At 36.7% G+C, this 24,520-nt stretch overlaps 1 protein-coding gene across 4 annotated transcripts in view; it reads right to left on the reverse strand.

Annotated features, from left to right (window-relative positions):
- The window catches only part of adgrb3 (adhesion G protein-coupled receptor B3), a 226,121-nt gene extending 221,406 nt beyond the window's left edge, over window positions 1–4,715 (reverse strand). For 2 of the 4 annotated variants that reach the window (XM_048205754.1, XM_048205752.1), the window contains exons 1-2: window positions 4,084–4,703; window positions 1,561–2,326 (exon numbers count right to left, since the gene is read on the reverse strand). In XM_048205754.1, the coding sequence (XP_048061711.1) occupies window positions 1,561–2,311 (751 nt within the window). In that variant the 5' untranslated portion in view covers window positions 2,312–2,326; window positions 4,084–4,703. Of the gene's footprint in view, window positions 1–1,560; window positions 2,327–4,083 lie in introns of all 4 variants that reach the window. The other 2 variants (XM_048205753.1, XM_048205755.1) reach the window with 2 other exon arrangements.
- Between the last annotated feature and the right edge of the window lie 19,805 nt (window positions 4,716–24,520).

Below are 24,520 nucleotides of genomic sequence, written 5' to 3' on the forward strand. Positions count from 1 at the left end.
TCATTTGACACTACAGCGGGGCTTGTGTGCTCTTTTAAACCTGTGATAGCAATCCACTAAAGCCTCCGCTCTATAAATAGAAGCTTTCAGTGTAATCTTTGAAAAAAGAGAAAAAAATAATCTAGTGCATATGAGCTTCTCTAAACATGCAGATATCTGAAAGTTTGACTTTTTAATAGTAAAGCCAGTGGCTATAATGACAACTTGATACAAAATGCTTTGAGATGGGATGGGAGTTCTGTTTAAGAATTCATGCAGAAGGAGTGATATTAATTATAGAGTCTGTGCCGTAATAAAGCGCTTACACAATAACTGGGGAACAAAATAATCAATGGCTTAATCTTCATTTCAAGCTTGATTCATATTTAAAACATTATAAAATGAAAATCACTCTCAGCTACAAGATCATAAATGGAATATGACACAGTTTGGAATAGAATATAAAGCTAATTTGAAAAGGGGGGTGAAAAATGAAATCGGGGGGCCTACTTAACTCTACTGAACCTTGATAATTCCGAAGCACAGTGTTCCGCTTGATCGGAAAAGCTGCCACCTTCTCCCTATGGGGTTATTATTTTCAGCAAGTCAAACCGGAATACCATAGGACGGTTACTCCCTCCCATTCTCTCTCTCTCTCTCTCTCTCTCTCTCGCCACCTCATTATTCATTATTTTTGAATCACTGTGCTGGAATTGAAGTGAGACTGTCAGCATCCATTCTCAGCCAACAATCTCTGTGAGCTGTTGTCCTTTCACAGTATGCTGGGTCATTCCTGCCTCCAGTTGATCTCTATCTTGTGCCAGTTGTGAAATGTTACAGATGCTAATTAGCTGTAATATCCGTGACCCCGATGCAAGTCCATTATGCATCATCCCCCTTCAGAAATGCTAGCAAATTCCTTCAAAGGCATTTGTGGCAATCTGTTGCTGCCAGCGTCCGTGGCAAGAGACAAAGCTGGACAGCAGAGGGACGACTGACAGGAAGACGCTTGTCATTGATGGAGGCTGACAGCAGCATTACAATTACATTTAGGCCAAGAGGCTAAGTATGGTGTCAGGTGCTTTAAGCAAGTTCAATTGACCCTCTTCACTGCCAAAGCTTTCCCAAAGACAGTATTTGGGGATTCTTTTTAATGCCGTTTGGATTCACGATTGAATTCCAAAAGACTGAAAAACGTTTACTAGATTAAAAGAGATGACATGATGTAAACATACATTAGACTTAGTACCCCTGTTTCAAAAAATAATGAATTAGTTAATTAATAAATCACCATCCGGGTTGTGTTACACTTCTGACATTAAATAAAAAAAAAATAAAAAAAAAAAAAAAAAACATAAAACACATCAAGAAAGAACATTCCTGTTCGGTACACCCAGAAACTGTTGTGAAACTAAACAAAAAAGTCATAGACATCAGTAGCAGAGCACAGTGAGCTGTTTTTAGTGTTCTTTTATGTGGAAGGGTGGAGGAATACAAGGGGGCATCATAACGACAGGGTATAATTAAGCTGTGAAATGATCTCCAGCATTAAAGGCCTGCAGCTGTCTGGTTCATACTCACCCTCCTTGGATGGTCGCCGCACCTCCGCGCTCAGATTGCACACCTGCGCCGAGCGCACGTTTGGAGTCAGGCATCCTTCGGTTTGGGGGTTTAAAGGCAACACCACGTTACTGAGCATCAGCACGCTCTCAGATTCCCCATCGCCTAAATGTTGTGGGCAGGTGCATTTAGCATAGACTATTCCACACGATTCAGCCTTCTCTCCTTTCAAGCAGTTTTCCAACCACGTACATAACACCTGACATCCAAACTGACTCGGGCTCGCCTTGTTTAAAACCACAAACTCCACCACAGACCTTTCCTCCTCCTCTGTCTTCTTCGTCGTCAATCCGTTGTAATCGTAGGGAAACACTCGCCGGAGCTGCACAAAATTTTTGTCGTAATGCAAAAACACATAAATATTCTTGGCGTCATCACACAGGTGCACGATGGACTCGTTGATCCTCAACAGCTCGTTGATCTTCTCGTGGGAGAAGTGATCGAACTGGTAAGCCAGCAGAGAGAATTCAGAACAGCTAATTTCTCGTTTGTAAAGTTTTAGGTAGATGCTGTATTTGGTAGGATCTGGGTTCTCCAACGTCCAAGTGCAGTTTGTGAAGTTCTTGGGAAACATTTCATTTATCGAGTAAGATCCATAGATAACTCCTTTCACCAGCGTGGAACACCAGAAATCTTGGGCACCAGTATATCCAAACATAACCAGGAGATAGGTGGAAAATATATAAATCAACAGATTACGAACAGCCTTCATCCTATGTCATTTGGCCTGCAAGAGAAAGAGAGATGATGCACTACATTTATTGTCAGCCTTTATGGTGGGTAGTGATGAGTTTCAGTCTGAGATCTCCTAACTATCCAATTAAGCTTTGTGTTAAACACATACTTACCTACATTGTTCGTTTGAACCGCCTATTTTCGATCATAAACTACCATTCTCGAGATTTATAGAGATTTAAATGATTCTTTCCATGGGAATGTAACACATTTCGGATAAACATTGCCACCTTGTGGTGTTTAATAAATTGGGGGTAATAACTTTGGGCATCTGCTGTGGCAGGATAAAACAACATAATATTTAGCGATTAAATAATCATTTAACGTGGTCATTTCACACTTAATGATCTTTACCGTGTTTGAATGAGTGACAGTGTCGGACACAGTGATCATTGACATTCAATAGCTTTATGGTCGTTATATTAAGTCGCGACTCGTTCATTTGGAAGGATAAAAAAGGCTGGCATTACATGTCACCAACAAACAAACCCACCAACCAACCAACAAACAAACAAACAAACAAAAACATTTTTATCACAATAAAACGTGTTTTATTTAATTGAGAGTAATATGTCACAATTCTGCAGTGATCTACATGTCTGACCGCATAATAACATCTACATTTCTCAGTCTGCTCGGTCTATTCAACTTAGTCTAAAAAAACCCCACATACATTTATTAAATATTGTCTTTTATATAATACAGGGAGACCATCATATCCGATTGTATGTCTGGGTGGAATGGAATGTCGTGATCTATATAAGGATTAAAGCAGCCTTACATTCAACATCTAATTCCCTTACTGAATGCAATTTATGCTTTCCATGAGGCAAAAAAACTTGTGCTTCTGTCTCCGCGACGATCTGCTATACGCATTTCATCATAATGTGTGCAAATGTGTTTAATTCCCAAATATTCTAGAAGTCTGAAAGAAAGGCGGTGGAGAGAGAGAGAGAGAAAGAGAGATCCAGCAGGAGAGAAAAGCTATTCGATGTCTTGTTTGCATGAATCCTGCAGGCATTGCAGCTGTGTGCAGTGTCACAGCATTCCCAAACCGAGCCTTTATTTTTATTATTTAATCACCTTAAATGCGGCACTACTTGCACGACGTAGCAAAACGCGTACGATGCAATACAGATATGTTATACACGACTATATAGGACGAGACAGTATTGGCGCACATTGCAAACATAGCGCGCTACTTTTGCTTTACTTGCCCATCTACGATTTTGCGTCGCGCGCTTGCACTTTCCGTTGATTATTATAGGAGCGTTCCAGTCCAGTTTGTCGCGCCGCGTCACGAATGTGAACGGATTAGAGAAAAAAAAAAAAACTGTAGCGACAATGAATAAATAAATAAATATATAAAAACTGCAGCGACGTGTATTCATGTTCACTCTCTCTTAGGAAACCCAAGAAGTCTAGCGTGATTGTCAATCGTCAGTTTTTATTTGGAATATGGTCATCAAAGCGGATTTTCGATATGTCGGCGCCAAACTCCATTCTATGTCATTTTCCTGCGAAACTCGTCGATCATTGTTTAACTTCGCACTGGCCCTGGTGTAACGTTGAAGTCCTCTGAAATATTGACGTAGTTTGTATTGCATTAATCAGAATAAACTACGGGATCTTTAACTCGTTTATGCATTGAAGAGGAATAAACTTGGGCGAGGGCCATCTCATTATCGTACAAACCCACATATTTGCCTATCTACCTATGTATAATAATAATAATATAAACAGACTTACCTTGCACTCTGAAAGCTATGGCTATTTTTCCCACATACTTGGAAACATCCTTTAGAAATGAAACGTGTCGCTCCCCTGCGAATCGATATCTCCCATTGCCTATGAAGTCTAGAGCAACAAGACGGTCAATGAGCAAAAATGCATTAGACTCCAGGCTGGATCATCATCTCGCTCCTTTTTTTTCACCTCAACGCAACCAAGTGATGAGAGCGCAACAGAAGTGAGCAGACACTAGAACAAGGGCGAAAAATGCTGTGAATCTCGACTGATCATTAGTCGTTGTCTGCCCGTCCCTCAAGAGATGCCCAGGTCGGGTAGCAGGTAGAGCGCAATCCCTGACGGATGGAGGATGCTGCTGCTGACTCGCTGTAGAGTGAGATGGAAAGCGCTTTCTCGCCGAGCCTCAGGACTGGAGCTGCAATATCACGTCACTGCCACTAAGATAAGGCACGTATGGACGTCTCGAGCTGCGTCTCTCACCATCTCACCCCCCTTCCCCTGGATAACATAGAAACTCTTTATAAATGAAAATCAAGGCAGAGGAATGTCCCTCGGACTGGAACTAACGACACGGTGTCTTTTCTGCGACCGCATGGACTGTTTTATCACAAGCCAATGGAATAATAATTCATAAGCGGCTTGTTTCCTTGGGAATTATATATATATATTTTTTTGCATGAGATTTCGAGAGATGTGTACAGGAACTCGTGAAGTTGCTTCATCTTCTCCTTATCGCATCATCGTAAAGAATTAGATTTTTGGAATCGAGAAAAAATAGGCTGTAGTCTATTCATTATTTGTGTTAATTGATATAGGCTATCTACTGAGAAAATTATTTTCTAAAGACAACAAAACTTGCTGAACTTGGAAGATGCATCGACGTATAATGACTTTTGGGCTAGGATTCAGACGGGACACGTGTTTTTTTTTTTTTTTAAGTTGATGATGATTTAGATATTAAGATAATTTTATTTGATTTTGCACTTGGGTTTGTATTTGCAGCGATCTGTGGCTGTCCGTTCAAGAATTCACAATGGAGACCATAGCAAAATATCACAGGTACATTTATTTTTCATACAATAAAACTGTGATATCAGCAGCATTTGTCATAAAAAAAAAATAAATACATAAAAATAATCCGAATAAAATGGCAAATGTTCTGAAGAAGGATATTTTGGACACAATGTGTTTAATAACACTAGGCTATATATGTACAAGGGTTCTCAGTAAATAAAATATAGCCTACAGAGACTCTCGATAGACTTCTAAAATCACATATGGGCAAGCTTTAGATTAAATGCTTATCACGATTATGGAATTTCTAATTTTTAAAAAATGAATGATAAACTTCTAGTAAAATGTAGGTAGGCTAGCTGATGCAGTCAACAATACAAATTGTGATTTAGCACCACTAAACGTCAATCATCTAAAATACTTTTAAAGCAAATATTTGTGACCTGAAAAAAAAAACAAACAAACATAATAGTAATATTTATAAAGTGATGCATAATGTTAATAGGTTTCTGATGCTTTATCGGCGTAAGTTACCCCGATTTTTTTTTTTTTTCAATGCAAAGCGCATGAGCAGTGCTGTTTCTATGGTTACCTACTAGCAAACATTTTCAGTAGCGTCTATTTAGCGACGAGTGCAAATATACACACTCTGACTTTAGGATAATTTAACAGTAGGTTCCTTTGAAATGCGCATCGCCTGAAATTTAGGCGAAAGTAGGCGGCTGCAGTGAGAGGAGTGAAAAAGTGCAGCCAAGACGGACAGTTCCTTTCTTCTCGTAGTGGATCAGACACGAGATCATATCGCGGGATTCACACTCATGTGCTGTGTTGCTTATGAACTGGATGTAATTTAAAGGGATAGTTCACCCAAAAATGAAAATTATCTAATGATTTACTCACCCTCAAGCCATAGGTGTAGCTATATCGACGTTCTTCTTTCAGACGAATACAATCGGAGTTATATTAAATAATGTCCTCCAAGCTTTATAATGGCAGTGAATAGGGGATGAGATTTTGAAGCCCAAAAAACTGCCTCCATCCATCATAAAATATATCCACACGGCTCCAGGGGGTTAATGAAGGCCTTCTAAAGCGAAGCGATGCGTTTATGTAAGAAAAACATCCATATTTAAAACTTTAAAAACTAAAATAACTAGCTTCCAGCAGACGGCCGTAGCGGACGGGCACGCAGGGCACGTGTTGGGGGGGCCCCGCTTGTTGGGCGGCCCGCAGTAACCCGGCTTGCGTCAACAGACGATGATCATGTATCGACAGTAGCCAGAGATATTGTCAAAAGCATCAAATATTGGCAATATTAAGAGGATTTGGCATTTCCAATTAATGTAGGCCTGTTACATTCTTCTATTATTATTATTACTATTAGGCTACTTTTATTATTACATTAATATTATAATAAAATGCCCCGCAATATAATTTCATAGCGCATCACCGCATAGGCCTAACTGACTGTGAGGATAATAAAAGATTAGGCTATTAGCTCATCTTTGAAAATGTTTTAAACATTTTTTAGGTCTACAATGAATTATAGGCCTATAATTAAAATTATTAACAATCTATAATTTTTCTTAACACTGCAGTCATCAATGAAAATTAAGAGATACTTCAAGCACCGACTTTAAAAAACAAGCTGTTTAACACGAAATACTATTCTTCTCATTTGTTTCTATATGTACGGGCGACAAGAGAAATAATGGAATAAATTAAGTCAGTTATATACCATTATCAGCATATTATGTTGAAATTCGTCTCTGAGAGAATATGCTCCGTTAATGCAGCGTCAGACAGCTCCATACTTTCACTTTGAATAGCCTACTGACCGACGTTAAGCTTTTATCGGCATAACTCGTGCAAAGTTTACACTTTCCTTCCTGTGTGATATCCATTGGCTCCCTTTCTTGGTTTAAAACGAAATAAGAGCTTTGTGATTGACTGTACAAATAGCTTTGACACAAAATCTGAGGTATATATTTAAAGACTGCTAAAAGCTACAGGAAAAAAAGAAGCAAATGGATTGCTGCAATTCACAGAAACAGCTGGACTCCAGGCAGAGAAACATGGATTTGCGGTTATCACTGTGTGTCAAATTGTTTGATTTTGAGTTAATATCATACCGTATATTTTGTATTGTTATGCATTTTGTTGACAACTCATCAATTAAATATTTACCATCTTATATTCTGCATAATTGGGTGTTTTTAAATAAACACCAACAAAAACTATACAAGTTTTAGGGCTGGACGATATGACGATATAACATTGATATAAGTGATTACTCGGATTTAAACCTACCTATATTGTAGTTATATAAAATATTCATAGGCAGATTTGCTTTATGCATTTCCCCGGCGTCGAAATCAGGCACATATAATTGTCAGAAAACACGACTCCTGGCGGCATGTCAATATCCATGGATTAGGTTTATTTGACAAGTTGTAAGAAACACTTTCGAGTCCAGCCTTTAGTGTAATCGTTTGTTTTACTCGCGTTTTTCGCAGTTTCCCCTATTAAAGGATTAGTTCACTTTCAAATGAAAGTTTCCTGATAATTTACTCACCCCCATGTCATCCAAGATGTTCATGTCTTTCTTTCTTCAGTCGAAAAGAAATTAATGTTTTTGATGAAACATTCCAGGATTTTTCTCCATATAGTGGACTTCAATGGAGCCCAAACGGTTGAAGGTCAAAATTACAGTTTACACATTCCCAGAGAAGAAATAAGGGTCTTATCTAGAGAAACCATCACTCATTTTCTAAAAAAAATAAATAAAATTGTATACGTTTTAACCATAAATGCTCATCTTGACTAGCTGTATTCTTCTTCTCTATTTGAATTCCAGCAGTGTAGACGCTGCTAAGTGTATTACTGCCCTCCACAGGTCAACTAAATTGTCATATACAATATGCTATTGCAAGTATATAACAATTAGTTCAACTTTGACCTGTGAAGGGCATTAATACACTTAGCAGTGGAATTCTAATAGAGAAGAAGAAGAGAGCTAGTTCAAGATATATAATTTTTTTTTTTTTTTTTTTAGAAAATGGCCAATGGTTTCTCTAGATAAGACTCTTATTCTTCATCTGTGATTGTGTAGAGCTCTTTGAAGCTGCACTGAAACTGTAATTTTGACCTTCAACCGTTTGGGCTCCATTGAAGTCCACTATATGGAGAAAAATCCTGGAATGTTTTCATCAAAAACCTTAATTTCTTTTCCACTGAAGAAAGACATGAACATCTTGGATGACATGGGGATGAGTAAATTATCAGGAAATTTTCATTTGAAAGTTAACTAATCCTTTAAATCAAGTCATGCAGCAGGTGCTTTTACCACTCAGTCCAGCTGAGAGAAAAAAGCTGCGGGAAAGTGATGTCGATGCATACCCTCTATTGTTTTGAATGGGAGAAAGTGTAACGCGCAATATGGTGGAATAAGTCCCACCTTCTAAATAAGAGCCAATCGCCAATTGGTAAAGTCATCGCATCACTGCAGCGGCCATTAGAAGCTCCGGTTCCTATGGAAACAGTCAGACGCGCTCCTCCGAAATGAGACACGAGATGCACATTTAGGACTGCACATGCGCATTAACTTGATCCAGCCTGAAAAATACATGATTCGAGCGTTTAGAAACAAAGTTTATGAGACAGTTGTTGTCAGATATCATTGGTGATTTCAAATATGAAATTTAATCGAAAGTTTGGCAAACAGCTTTGGAGAATTTGATGTTTCCCCATTCAAAGAAATAGGAGTTGCACTTGAATGCCTGAGAGGCGTTTCAAAGATGGCCGCCGAGTGAAATGACTTGTCTTAAAGGGACTTTGGTCAGGCAGCTCACTGATTCTTGAGAAGTGGGACAAAACAGGATGCAATTTTGAAAAAAATAAACCTTATACTCGGACAAATTAAACATCTTACATGTACTAAGCTACTGAGATTTGCTTTGATACAACCTCCCAACTTTTCTCTTTTTAATCAAAATGTGCTTTTTACCTTGCCATCGCTTATGTTGTGTCAACACTGTCAGACACCAAAAACACAAATTAATTTTCACTCACATTATGCAAGACCTATAATAAGTATAGTAAACACTAATTTTTACCAAGGCTGACAGAGGCCACACACAAAAAAAAAAAAAAAAAAAAAAAACACCTTTCAATATGTATATATATATATATATTTATTATTAGGATTTCCATCTGTGTTTCTTAATTTGGACTGTGAAATATAACTTTAACCTTATGTTTAACAGAAATCAAGATGATTTTAACATTTCAAAACACATTCTCATGTTAGCAGACAGATTACATTTTTACCTATGACCAACAATTCCTCAACAAATATAAAATATCACAATGAAATATTATCAAAATCTTAATCTGACGGAGTTGACATAGACCTGACGGAGTTGACACTCCTGACGGAGTTGACACTCCTGACGGTGGTGACGAAAACCTGAGTTTGTTGTCATTTTAACTGTCAAATACATTGAATCAATCAATTACTGTATTAAAACAAACACATGTTTGTTAGCAAAACAAAAATAACAACTTTATTCAACAATATCCATAGAACCTGTAAGAGCTGAACGTAAACAGCATAGAAGAATGACACAGAAGAGAAGATATTGTTAAATAAAGTTGTTATTTTTTTGTTTTTGCGCACAAAAATTTATTCTCGTCTCTTCATAACATTAAGGTTGAACCACTGCAGTCACATGACTGTTTTAACAATGTCTTTAGCACCTTTCTGGACCTTGAAAGTGGTGGTTAAATTGTTGTCTATGGAGGAGTCATATACTTCTCGGATTTCATCAAAAATATCTTAATTTGTGTTCTGAAGATGAAAGAAGGTCTTATGGGTGTGGAACGATATGAGGGTGAGAAACTAAAGGTTTAGTTCGCTTTCAAATGAAAATTACCCCAGGATTTACTCACCCTCAAGCCATTCTAGGTGTATATGACTTTCTTCTTTCTGAACACAATCAAAGTTATATTAATAAATATCCTGATGCATCCAAGCTTTATAATGGCAGTACTCGGAAACCACCTGTTTGAAGCTCAAAAAAGTGCATCCATCCATCATAAATGTACTCCACACGGCTCCGGGGGGTTGAAAAAGTCCTCCTGATGAGAAGCAATGCATTTGTGTTAGAAAAATATCCATATTTAACAAGTTATAAAAAAAATATCTTGCTTTCTATATTCAACTTAGAAAGAAGAGTTTTGAACTGCGAGAGGCATTACAATTCCTTCCTAAGTTGAATACAGAAGGCGGTGGAAGCCCCCAGAGCCACGTGGAGTACGTTTATGGTGGATGGATGTACTTTTTTAGTTTCAAACAGGTGGTTTCTGTGCACTGCCATTATAAAGCTTAGGAGCATCAGGGTGATTTTTAATATAACTCTGATTGTATTCGTCAGACAGAAGAAAGTCATATACACCTACGATGGCTTGAGGGTGAGTAAAGCTTGAGGTAACTTTCATTTTAAAGGGGCTCTATGTAAGTTTTTACTTTAATAAATCATAAAAATACCCCAATATGTTAGCAGATATTTAGGTAACATGCTAAGTTTAACTACTTGTTTCTCAAAAAAACATTGCTACAGCCAGATATTCTACTTTGAAAATGTGCATTCCATGTCGGAATGTCTGTTTTTGTTTTGGTCTGCGCCAAACCGTGTGCTTGAGTTTATCCAATAGCATTTCGACATCACAGGTTGCCAGTTGGCGGAAAACACCACATATTGTAGCCATGGAAACCAGCAAACAAACTGGGTCAGAGAATCGAAAATTCTACCTAAAAGCCTCTGAATCCATCTAAATATCTCTATGAACAACAGCATATTAAAAGACAGATAAATCAACTCATCAGCTTTCATTGTCAATTGCGCTCCCTATTGTTGCTGGCAACCCGTGTCTTTGAACGAGGAGGCGGGCCACACAATATTTTGAATTTGGACTGCAGTACCTATTTTGAACACTGGGTGTCATTCCTGCATAGAGCCCCTTTAAAATGAACTAATAATAATAACAATTCCTTACATTTATATAGCGCTTTTCTGGGTACTCAAAGCGCTTTACATATAGAAGGGGGAATCTGCTCAGCCATCACCATTGTGCAGCATCCACCTGGATGATGCGACGGCAGCCATATTGCGCAAGAACGCCCACCACACACCAGCTTATTGGTGGAGAGGAGACAGTGATGAAGCCAATCAGTATATGGGGATGATTAGGAGGCCATGATGGACAGAGGCCAATGGGCAAATTTGGCCAGGATGTCGGTGTTACACCCCTAACTAACGCCTAACCCCAGACCCCTAACTAATCCTTTATTGGCAGAAATTTCATTTTTGAGTGAACTAACCCTTTTAGTCTTATGGTCCCTCAACACTAACTCTGCTAGAAGTGATGACTATCAATCCACAAAAGTAATATATGCTGTCAAGTCACATATTTAGTATTTCTACAATATTAGAAAAACTGAACACTATTTTGTATTTAATATACTTAAAAATGACTTGAAAACCACAAAAATATGATGACTTCATGTTGAATGTCAACTCCGTCATTGGCCTGTCACTACCGTCAGACAGAAAATCTGACGGTGTTGACACATTAGGCATTTCTTTCACAAAACAAATATTAGCCATTTTGTTTTCTCTGTTAATGCTAGATGCTAATAGTACCTGCTTCAGGAGAATAAAGTGATCTAAAAATTTTAAATAATTTCCTCAGAAATTGGAAGAGGGTGTTGACATATCATGGTTGTGACACAGGAAATATTAACATTAGGATTTAAAATATTCTAAAACCATAAAACTTTCTAAAGCCTGTCTGACATTGATGTACTCTGCAGAGGTGGAATGTGGCAAGGGGGTCCCTCAGAGTGACAGCTGCCCCTGATATTCCCTGATTTTATAACATTTTAATGAATGTCTGACGGTGTTGATAAAAAGTGGGGACACAACTTTGAAATCTTATAAAACACGCATGTGTCATTGAAAAAAAAAAACTTGCGCTGACATGAGATATTAAGTGTTGCTTTTGATAAAACAAGCTTTTTCATCATTAAAAAAAAAAGCATTTTCATCCATTTTATTGCATATGAATGATTGAACCCTTCTCTGTGAACACACTGTTTTAGATGTACAGAGAATACTATAAGTGTCATACATTTTATATAGTAATGATAAAATTAAATTGAAGGGATAATTGTGATAGATACATTCTATTAATAATCCCTCATAACTTTTACAATAGAAAATATTTTTTAAACCTAATAGCAGTCACAATTGCTGGACATGTTTTGTCCCATCTTTCAAGAATCAGTGAGCTCCATCACTGATGATTTAGATATTAAGATAATTTTATTTGATTTTGCACTTGGGTTTGTATTTGCAGCGATCTGTGGCTGTCCGTTCAAGAATTCACAATGGAGACCATAGCAAAATATCACAGGTACAGTTATTTTTCATACAATAAAACTGTGATATTAGCAGATTTTGTCATCAAAAAATAAATAAATAAATAAAAATAAACCGAATAAAATGGCAAATGTTCTGAAGAAGGATATTTTGGACACAATGTGTTTACTAATAACTCTAGGCTATATATGTACTTTTGATAGACTTCTAAAATCACATATGGGCAAGCTTTAGATTAAATGCTTATCACAATTATAGAATTTCAATTTTTTTAAATGAATGATAAACTTCTGGTAAAATGTAGCTGATGCAGTCAAGGTAGTCAATACAAATTGTGAATTAGCACCACTAAATGTCAATCATCTAAAATACTGATGACCTGGATCAGGTGTGTTTGATTAAGGAGACATGCAAAATGTGCAGTGTTGGGGTGCCTCCAGGACCAGGATTGGGAACCACTGCCATAGAGAGATAGAACTGTCATAGAGTTTGGGAATATTTACACATAATTTATACACATTTAAACATGATATCACAGTTTCACAATAAAACATTTTAAAAGAGAACAATACACAATACATATTACATATCACAATACATATTGTTTAAACCAATAAGCATTAAGCTGTGTCGACATCAACTCATTTTCCAACTTTTGATCAGAGCAGTCAATGTAGAGCAACTGTGTCAGACTGCGGAATCCGACACGGTCATCGGAGCAAGGCGACCCACACTCGGGGACACATTTCAAACCAGCATGCATTTCGTGGTGATTGTTTCTGCGCAGATTTTGCTCATCTCAAACAAGCCTAATAGCATTATTTAACCATATAAAAACACGTTGGAAACTAAACATTTGGATGGAAAAAGTAATTTTTGGTATTCTTTGGAAATTTCGATTTGTGAAAAAACAAACAAACAAAAATCAGTTGTTTTGGATGAAGCCATAAAATATCTCATGGCTACTCTTGTGATATTGCGTTTATAAAACAGTTCGACGGCACGAGTGTGTAAACAAATAAAAACAACAACGGAGTGTCTTTAAAACCCTCTTTTGTGCAGCACTACTTCCTTCCGCCACAGATTCAAATCTCAAGTTGACAGTTGGAACAAACCTCCATTACCAATTCTAAAATGTCACTTCAGAACTAGTAACGAAGGAAAGTTGAGTCGCTTCACTGAAACTCATTGAATTTTGTACAGTATGAGAGAGAGAGAGAGAGAGAGAGAGAGAGTAGGCTATTACCTGTGTCTGATATATTGCATTACATTCATTCTTCAAGTCGATGTCCATAATATTATATCCATTATAAAAGTCCGTTCGAATGTCTGCTTAGGAAAGCGATCTTGTATTTGTCCTTTTTATAGCTATGCGAATTTTCCATAACCCCACAGCACTAAAACAACTTCCTTTGAAAAAGATCCTTTCAATTTAAAAGTCTCTTGTGACTCACTGACTCATTCTCCTGTAAAGTGTTGCCGCCATCTAATGGCGTATTAATGTAACTTTTCACTCAATCTATATTACGCACTAATGGACATATTTATATAAAATAATATTTATTGAACAACAAATAAACACAATTGTACAGTTCAGTCAAACGTAAAGCACTAGTTATAAAAAAAAAAAAAAAAAAAAAAAAAAAAATATATATATATATATATATATATATATATATATATATATATATATATAGTATATAAGTATATATATATATATATCAAGTAGTATATATATATATATATATATTGGTCACCCTTTACGCTTGTATGTGGGTTTTACAAATATTTAACGAATGAAAAGGATTTTAAAGAGCTTGTGCCAAAACTTGTAACTCCATTGGATCCTCAGACTGTCAGTCAAACCTCTTAAATCTTCTTAAAACCTCTTAATAACCTCGTGAAGTGCGCACACAGTTTGGTCATCTCGTCTATGCAATGCAAAGGTAAATAAAGAAGTAAGGTAACGTTTATTATTATCAAATCTAACATAGCACAGTTCGACTTGCTCTGGAACAAATAATAGATTAATAACACCAAAGATTACCCATTTTATGTACTCAAATTTGAATTATGTCTCATGTTTAACCACTATAAGAGCCAGCGGTAAATCCCCGAAGCACTGGACGAGATGAAGCTGTTCTCGGCTGGTACACAAGCACTGAACGGCCGCTGACGCCCTGGAGCGCACATCTCCGAAAACGTCTAAACAAATTGTAAAATAGGCGCTATTATTAAATATGAGTCACATATTTCCGGTCTAAACAACTACATTCTCGTCTAAAAAACTATTAAAACTACAGTTCGTGGTACAACAAGTCAAGTAGTATTCGCGAAAATTACGGTGGATTTGAACGGCCGCCAAGACGGTCATTTCAAGCGGAGTGATACAAACGGTGAAAAGGTAGGAGTGCTGTTATCACTGAAATATCGCACGGCTATCAGCCAATCAGATTCGAGAACCACACAGAACTGTTGTATAAATATATATAGAAAGACAATATGTAATTTTAATGTAAAATATTCTCTAAAAGAGGCAAAAGTATTTATAGTTAGAGCAGTTTGAATAGCTACTTTTACAGTAAAATAATTATGTACGATCAGAGTGTTCCATTTTAAGTTGAAATTTTATCAATGTTATCAAGTTTTATCAATTTTTGTAATTCTTTTAAATATTTTTTCCACAAAAAAAGTCATTACGATGTACAAAACTACCGACATAGCGACAAGACCACTTAAACAATATTACAGTTGCCTAATATTAATACTGATCAAAGTGTTCCAAAGTCATTTTCACTACACAGATAACGGAGACATAAGATGGCGCCAGTGTCCATAATGCTTACAACACTGTAGTATTTACATTAAAGTTCTGGTCTGCTTTTTTTTTTTTTTTTACCAACCATAAAATTATACAAAAAGTTATACATCAGGCTACAGAGATTTCCAGAATTGTACTTTTTTAAGTAACTTTATAAAGTACACCTTGTAACAGGTTGGAGCCTTTTTTGCCATCAGAACTGCCTTAATTCTTCGTGGCATATATTCAACGAGGAGCTGGATTTTGGCCCATATTGACATGACAGCATCACACAGTTGCTGCAGATTTGTCGGCTGCACATCCATAATATGAATCAACCGTTCCAGCACATCCCAAAGGTGCTCTATTGGATTAAGATCTGATGACTGTGGAGGCCATTTGAGTATAGTGAACTCATTGACAAGAGACCAGTTTAAGATGATTTGAGCTTTGCGACATGGCGCGTTATCCTGCTGGAAAATGCCATCAGAAGATGGGTACACTGTGGTCATAAAGGGATGGAAATGGTCAGCAACAATACTCAAGTTATGGCAATTACACGATGCTCAGTTTAGTATCCCCCACATCATTACACCAGGACCAGCATGAGCCGATGATGGTAGGATGGATCCATGCTTTCATGTTGTTTACACCAAATTCTGACCCTACCATCTGAATATTGCAGCAGAAATTGAGACTCAACAGACCAGGCAACGTATTTCCAATCTTCTATTGTCCAATTCTGGTAAGCAAGTGTGAACTGTAGCCTCAGTTTCCTGTTCTCAGCTGACAGGAGTGGCACCCGGTGTGTCTTCTGCTGCTGTAGCCCATCTGCTTCAAGGTTCGACATGTTGTGCGTCCAGAGATGCTCTTCTGCAGACCTCGGTTGTAATGAGTGGTTATTTGAGTTACTGTTGCCTTTCTATCATCTTGAACCAGTCTGACTATTCTCCTCTGACCTCTGGCATCAACAAGGCATTTTCGCCACAGAACTGCAGCTCACTGTATACTTTATCTTTCACACCATTCTCTGTAAACTAGAGATGGTTATGTGTGAAAATCCCAGTAGATCAGCAGCTTCTGAAATACTCAGACCAGCCCATCTGGTACCAACAACCATGCCATGTTCAAAGTCACTTAAATCAGCTTTCTTCCCCATTCTGATGCTCAGTTTGAATTTCAACAGTTCATTTTGATGTCTACATGCCTAAATGCACTGAGTTGCTGCCATGTGATTGGCTGATTAGATCTTTACGTTAACAAGCAGTTGAATAAGTGTACAGTACCTAATAAAGTGGCCGGTGAGTGTAGACACTAAAAACAAAGTAACAAAGGCCTACTGGTCAAGCACCTTATATGTCCATATCAGTAAACATGGTAAGCACATGCTATAACTTATTTAATTAACTCCTGGCTTTTAATGTAGAACTACATAATTAGGCTAATGGATACAACCCACAGTAATATTTTTGCAGCACACTGATTAAATGATTCATATAATTACTAAGTTATGGCTGTAGTTCACTACATGGCCAGAGGTACAATGCTCCATTTCATAAACACTAATCAAGCCTTTCTCGTGTCTGTAACAAGGACATTACAACATCAAACTAACTTGATCAGAAGGAAGCTGACCACAGCCTTGAGCTTTATTATCTCTAGAGGCTTTATTTCAGCATGATGAACAAGAGTATCATGTTTTCAATGTAAGATGGTTCAGGTGAGGAGCTGCACAGCCATTGTTTCTTTGACCTCTGAGAGTAGCTTCCATTATTGTGTGCTTTATGGGTTCTGCCTTGGGAACTGTCCTCATGGTTTTGTGTAAATCTGATTTATTTTTGACAAAGTGTCTAAAGACCTGCTCTATTTATGCCTACTCAATGAGTGAATAAAACAGGCCACAGGGTCAATCCATTTGGGATTGGTTTTGTATTATTGTAATTCTCCTGATATCCTTCTTTGACTTGTTTAATGTATCATTCTCAGGTTCAATGTCTCACAGATACATTTAATCATCCAACTCAGAATCTCAGATTCAGTAAAACTCGGGGATACGTTATATATTTAAGGAACTGTTCGATAAAAATTGTCATAATTTGTTCACCCCACCACAAAAGAAGATATTTCTTTCTATGCAATGAACATCAATGTTTTTCAAAATATGTGTGTGTTTTGCAGAATAAAGCAATGCCTACAAGTTTGGAATGGTATTGGAAGGGTAATAAATAATAAATAATAACAGAATTGCCATTTTTAAGTTCACCATCCCTTTAAATCAGTGATTATTTCCCAAAGGTCAGGGAGATGCACACATTCCCCTGGTTTCCCAGACTGAAATTAATGTTTGAGCTGTTTTAACTGAAGGAATCTTGCACTGACATACACTATATTGCCAAAACTTTTGGGACGCCTGCCTTTACGTGCACATAAACTTCAATGACATCCCATTCTTAATCCGTAGGGTTTAATATGGAGTTGGCCCACCCTTTGCATAGCTATAACAGCTGAGCCTGAGCGTGGCAGCGCGGGCATGTCACTGTAGAGCGTGAGCGCGGGTATTTCACACACTTTGGATGCGTCAGCATCACATTTGCATAGGCTGTACTATTTTTTTTGTGATTGATTGACTGCCAAATCAAAATATTAAACGGAACGATAAAATAACGTTATTAACTGGTTAATGGCCATTTCAAATTAGCGTTCCTGTTCAGAACGATTAAATTGGATTTCGTTTCCGTTTCTGGTTACGTTCCGGTCAAAATTTCGTTCGTTTCCGGTTTTCGCTTTCGTTCCTTGAACCGGTTCAGAGCCCTGGGCAAAATATCTTTATTTATTAATTAATCTCTTTTATGCAGTGCTGTAAAAGTCTTTCATTTGACATTCAGACACACAGCTCACTGAAAAAAAGTCAACAATGAAAATCTGTTAGTGAAACAGCTACAGTATAAAGTATTTGATTTATGTCAGTGATGAGCGACATGTAAAAGCGTATAAAGAAAGAAAAAAAAAAGTAAAAAATCTAGAAAAATAATTAGTCACATAAACATTTCAATGACAGGGTGTCATTTTTTTGTTAAATGGGGAAGGTTTCCCACACCGCGCCTGCAACAGTCATTTCATAAGCACCAAACTGGATAATTGACAGTATGAAGTGTTTGTAAAACCACCGGGAGGTGTACCACACATTTACACAAGGACACATAATTCTTGCTGTCATCTATTAAGTCCATACAAAGATTTTTATCAGTAGCAATCTGTCAAAGCATACTCACTAAGAATCAGGACTGATATAAAGCTGCAGACAAAACAGACTAACTCTCTCCACACACAGACTTTCATAGTAACAACTCTGTCAAAAAAACATCATATCATCAAGGTTTTCAAGTAACTATTCTATCATTTTGATGCTTCTTTCCATTTTTTTCTGTACAGAAAATGCATTTAGCATTTAATAATTAACATCCATGTCTCGTCCACCCTCAAAAACTTAATCTAATTTACAATTAGTATACAGAAAATGGGCCAAAACAACAAAGACCATATTAGAGAATATCACACCTATTCTGAAATCTGTGCATTGAGTAACTGCTATTAAATTAAACACATGGCCAACTGTTAAAAGATGTCATTAAATTATAACATTCAAGAAGTTTTGCTATATTGTGGATAGTCATGGCTAGAGGGCGTTGTTATGAAAATGAATAATGGTCTCCTTTTCAATTAATCTGAATCTGAATTTGAATTGAACACACCACAGAAAGCTGAATTGCAAATTTAATGACAGAAAGAAGTTTTACGGAATTGTTTGAAAAATATAAATAAATAAATTACACAAATATAATGTATTCTGAGAAAAGAAGTGCTCTCCACCCTAGTCCACAAATATTAATTAAATATGATAAAATATAAAATGCAAATAGATACAAATTTCTATAGTTCGAATTATCTGTAGTTTAAGCTATATAAATGCATTTCATACATTTCGATTAATTTAAATTCTACTTCCTCACATTTAAATTTAGAATTTTTTTTTACAGCTTTAATTCAAATTCAGAAACTGGATTGGAATTCAAAACCATTTTCAATTCATTTCTGAAAGGCACACAACCCATGGTTTGTAGCTTTGTTGAGTTCATATGCCAAGTGTTATATACAGATACAGTATTTGTTTACCTTGTTGACATCTCATAATAAAAGTTTACCACAATTCAGCTCATCACAACAGCATTATAAACACTTCACCTCCGATAATTGTGTATAGAAGTTCATATTGTTTTTGCAACTAACACATAGTGTAGATTGCAAGTTGATGAGCCCTAAGAGTCAATCATAATGCAATAACACAGTGCAACCAATTGTTTTTTACTGTAACTTTATTACGCAGACTGAGAGAAAATTAAATAAAAAATAAGGTCCAAGGGAACTATAAAACTCTATTTACACTATCACACAATCTGGTTCATGTCTATTTATCTTTCACAGCAATTTGCTGGGATAATTGCTTGTTTATTTTTGCATGTTCAGTTATTTACATGTGTTCTACAAAGGTCACAAACATATACAGTACTCTGTAGAACATGAACGTCTGTAGAACATCAACATTTTGATACATGGTGCTTTGCTTTGAAATTTCATTCTTTTTATATCTGTAGTCATAATAACAGTTAACCTTAAGTTACTACAAGTGTTTCCTTTAAAGGATTAGTTCACTTCAGAGTTAAAATTTCCTGATAATTTACTCACCCCCATGTCATCAAAGATGGTTATGTCTTTCTTTCTTCAGTCAAAAAGAAATGATGGTTTTTAAAGGTGCCGTTCGAACGTTTTTTTACAAGATGTAATATAAGTCTAAGGTGTCCCCTGAATGTGTCTGTGAAGTTTCAGCTCAAAATACCACATAGATTTTTTTAAATTAATTTTGGGGCATCATTAAATATGAGCCGATTTATGCTGCTGCCCCTTTAATTCTCGTGCTCTCCGCCCACGGAGCTCGCGCTTGCCTTAAACAGTGCATAAACAAAGTTTACACAGCTAATATAACCCTCAAATGGATCTTTACAAAGTGTTCGTCATGCATGCGTCAGATTATGTGAGTATTGTATACTGTTATATTGTTTACATTTGATTCTGAATGAATTTGAGGCTGTGCTCCGTGGCTAACGGCTAACGCTACACTGTTGGAGAGATTTATAAAGAATGAAGTTGTGTTTATGAATTATACAGACTGCAAGTGTTTAAAAATGAAAATAGCGACGGCTCTTGTCTCCGTGAATACAGTAAGAAACAATGGTAACTTTAACCACATTTAACAGTACATTAGCAACATGCTAACGAAACATTTAGAAAGACAATTTACAAATATCACTAAAAATATCATGATATCATGGATCATGTCAGTTATTATTGCTCCATCTGCCATTTTTCGCTATTGTTCTTGCTTGCTTACCTAGTCTGACGATTCGGCTGTGCTGCTCCAGACGTTAATGCCTGCCCTTGTGTAATGCCTTTCATAATGTTGGGAACATGGGCTGGCATATGCGAATATTCGGGGCGTACACCCCGACTGTTACGTAACAGTTGGTGTTATGTTGAGATTCGCCTGTTCTTCGGAGGTCTTTTAAACAAATGAGATTTATATAAGAAAGAGAAACAATGGAGTTTGAGACTCACTGTATGTCATTTCCATGTGAACTCTTGTTATTTAACTATGCCAAGATAAATTCAATTTTTAATTCGAGGGCACCTTTAAGGAAAACATTCCAGATTTTTCTCCATATAGTGGACTTCAACAGTAACCAATGGGTTGAAGGTTTAAATTGCAGTCTCAGTGCTGCCTCAAAGGGCTCTACACGGTCCCAGATGAGGAATAAGGTTCTTAACTAGTGAAATGATCCGTCAATTTGTAAAAAAATAAAAATTGATGTATTTTTAACCACAAATGCTCATCGTGCATTAGCTCTGTGATGCGCCACGCCTTACATATACACGTTGAAAAGGTCACATAGGCGGAAGTACTGAGGTAAGGCGAAAAACTCCATCTCATTTTCTCCTCCAACTTCAAAGTTGTCCAACATCGTTGTTTTACCTTTTTTTTTTTTTTTTTGTAAATGCCATTTGATTTAGTCTTTGCACATTTGCTTTGTAGACACTGGATCTGTACTTCCACCTACGTCATGCGTGACCTTTCCAACGTGATTATGTAATGCGTGCCGCATTGCAGAGCTAACGCAAGATTAGCATTTGTGGTTAAAAAGTGTATATGTATATATATATATATATATATATATATATATATATATATATACAGGGCTTGACATTAACTTTTTTGCTCACCAGCCAATGTGGCTAGTGGTTTTCCAAAGTTACTAGCCACTCAGCATTTTCACTGGCCACAATTTTGCTGTTGGGAAATTACATTTTATATGATTAAAGTTGACTTTGGCATGCTTAAATTACTTGATTTTGAGTCATTTTACTTGATTTACAAGATTTAAAACCCTTTCAAACTTACAAATGCAGATTGACCACCCAAATCAATACTATACATTGTATATATCAGGTATGTACAGTTATTTTTGTTAAGTTATATAAAAAGAACAAAGAAGCAAATTACAAATAGTAATTTAAAAAAAAAAATATATATATATATATATATATATATATATATATATATATATATATATATATATATATATTTTAGATACATATGTTTATTTAGCATACATGTATACATTTATTTCACATTTGTTGATGTTTGATTAACATTAATGACAGTTTATTTGGGGGCTGCTGAATGCATGGACGTCATATACTGACACATATCCAGTTTTTACCCACCTCTTTACGTCCACTTAGCCGTAAGCCATAGCCGACTGTATTCACGCGAGATACTCCACACGATGCATTTTGACATCTGTGTGTGCGTGTATTCAGACGCAAGGAGAACTGATCGCGCACGCGAGCGCTTCTGTTGTGTCATTCAGCGCGATTCCGCCTATCCCGCCTTCACTAACCGCAAGTTAATCGATAAAGAATTGTGACTGAATTGTAATTTTGTGATACGACGAGCTTGGCTAATTTTCATTTGGCTGTATATATATATATATATATATATATATATATATATATATATATATATATATATATATTTTTTTTTTTTTTTTTTTTTTTTTTTTGGAAAATGACCAATCGTTTAGCTAGACAAGACCCTTATTCCTCAGATCGTGTAGAGCCATTTGAAGCTGCACTGAAACTGCAATTTGGACCTTCAACCCATTGGTAGCCGTTGACGTCCACTATATGGAGAAAAATCCTGGTATGTTTTCCTCAAAAACCTTAATTTCTTTTCAACTTAAGAAAGAGAGACATAAACATCTTGGATAACATATGGGTGAGTAAATATTCAGGAAATTGGAATTCTGAAGTGAACTAATCCTTTAACACCATGGGTCATGCCTCAAACTCCAACACACACTTTCATCAGCTGAGTGTCACATTGTGCTCCAAGGATCCTGAAGTTCAACAAAAGAACCTCTATTTTGTTACCAGTAGTCCTTTTACATTTGATCAGAGAAAGAAATGAATATCAGTCGCTCAAGGAAATAGGAGGAGGCATGAACGGTAACCAGCAAACAGCTGCAAATGTAACAGAGGATCTTTTAATCCTAAACCGAAAAAAGTCCCCATTCTCAAATCACCACTTCTTGTTCATTAAAAATCAGTGATCTCTTGCTTCACAGATTGCATTCCCCTGCCTTTGGTTGTTCTGGCACGGCTTGTGAGTGTTGCATCGAAAATCCTCCTCAGGCGGCCAGAGGAACATCAGGAGTGACCTGGAGGCGTCCCACATACAGCGGCCATAATGAAGAGCGGGGAGCTTTGGGAGCTTTCAGCTCAGTGAGCTGTGATGGTGGGGGAGAAACTATTCAAAGCCTTATTGAAACATGAATACACTGAGAAGGGTGTCTCCTGTGAGGAACAGGGGCCAAATATCAGGCTGCAGGAGCCGCGGCATCTTTCTCTGTCAAGTCACGACCATGCACTTTTTTCTCCCCGCGGCTGCATTTGCCCTTGGAATAGGTGTGTTGCTGAATCTATCGCAAGTAATATTGTGTTGTATACAAACGGTGTCTGAGCATCCACATGTAATATTTTCAAGATCCCCAATCTACACTTCCCCAACCAGATAAACACACACACACAAACAAGTGGAAATATCTTGCTTCTGAAAATTGTTGACATGAGACATGAGATTCCTCCCACTAGACATCTTGAACCAAATGAGTCAGGGGAGAAATTGAGATTAAAGGAAGCTCAGAAACAGAACTGAGTCTGGAGCAGAAAAAGCCTTTATTTGCTGTTTTTAGTACATGAATATTATAAACAAGTTCAGAACCATGTCTGGATTAAAACTGTGGTAAACAAACAAGTATTTAATAAAAGTTACGTTCCTCCACTGAAATCCCCAACCAGGCAGCATGCAAACAACAATCATGAAAATTTCGCAACAATATGGAAATCATTGGGAAAAGTGTCCCAACTAAAGCTTCTTAAAAAAACCCCAGAGTTACAGAATTATCACAAACTCCCCAGTTATATATATATATATATATATAATATTTTAAACTTGCGTGTGAAAGGGTTAAATAAGGATATTTGTTTTACAGAAATGCATCAATTCGCTTCAGAAGGCCTTTATCTGGAGTCGTATGGATAAATTTTTTATGGATGGATGCATTTTTCTGTCTTCAAAATTTGACCAGCCATTCACAACCATTATAAACCATGGAGTGAAACTTTACTTCATGAAAGTTGCATTGATACATATTTTTGGCTTTAATATTTGTATTGTCTGGTAACCGTTTTATAAAAGCAATAAGATACTCGAGGCTAGTGCTGTATTGGCTGAAGTGGCTGCAGGCACTCAGCCTCAGCCTCTCGTTCCTTATTGCTTACATAAACAACATTTTTGTGCTAACATTTTGAGAGCATTATTAAAGACCAGACAACTTTGAACAAACGTTTGATTAATGTTACCTGAAGAATGTTTGTTAATAATTTTGAGAGAACCTTGCCAGAACGTTAGCCGAAGTTTTGAGAATGTTCCCTGGGTTAGCTGTGTCAATAATTTGCTAAAAACAATGGGATCTTCTCTTACAAATCCAAAGAACTCAACTAGTGT

The sequence above is a fragment of the Megalobrama amblycephala genome, linkage group LG10 (genome assembly GCF_018812025.1).
Source record: "Megalobrama amblycephala isolate DHTTF-2021 linkage group LG10, ASM1881202v1, whole genome shotgun sequence".
NCBI lineage: Eukaryota > Metazoa > Chordata > Actinopteri > Cypriniformes > Xenocyprididae > Megalobrama > Megalobrama amblycephala.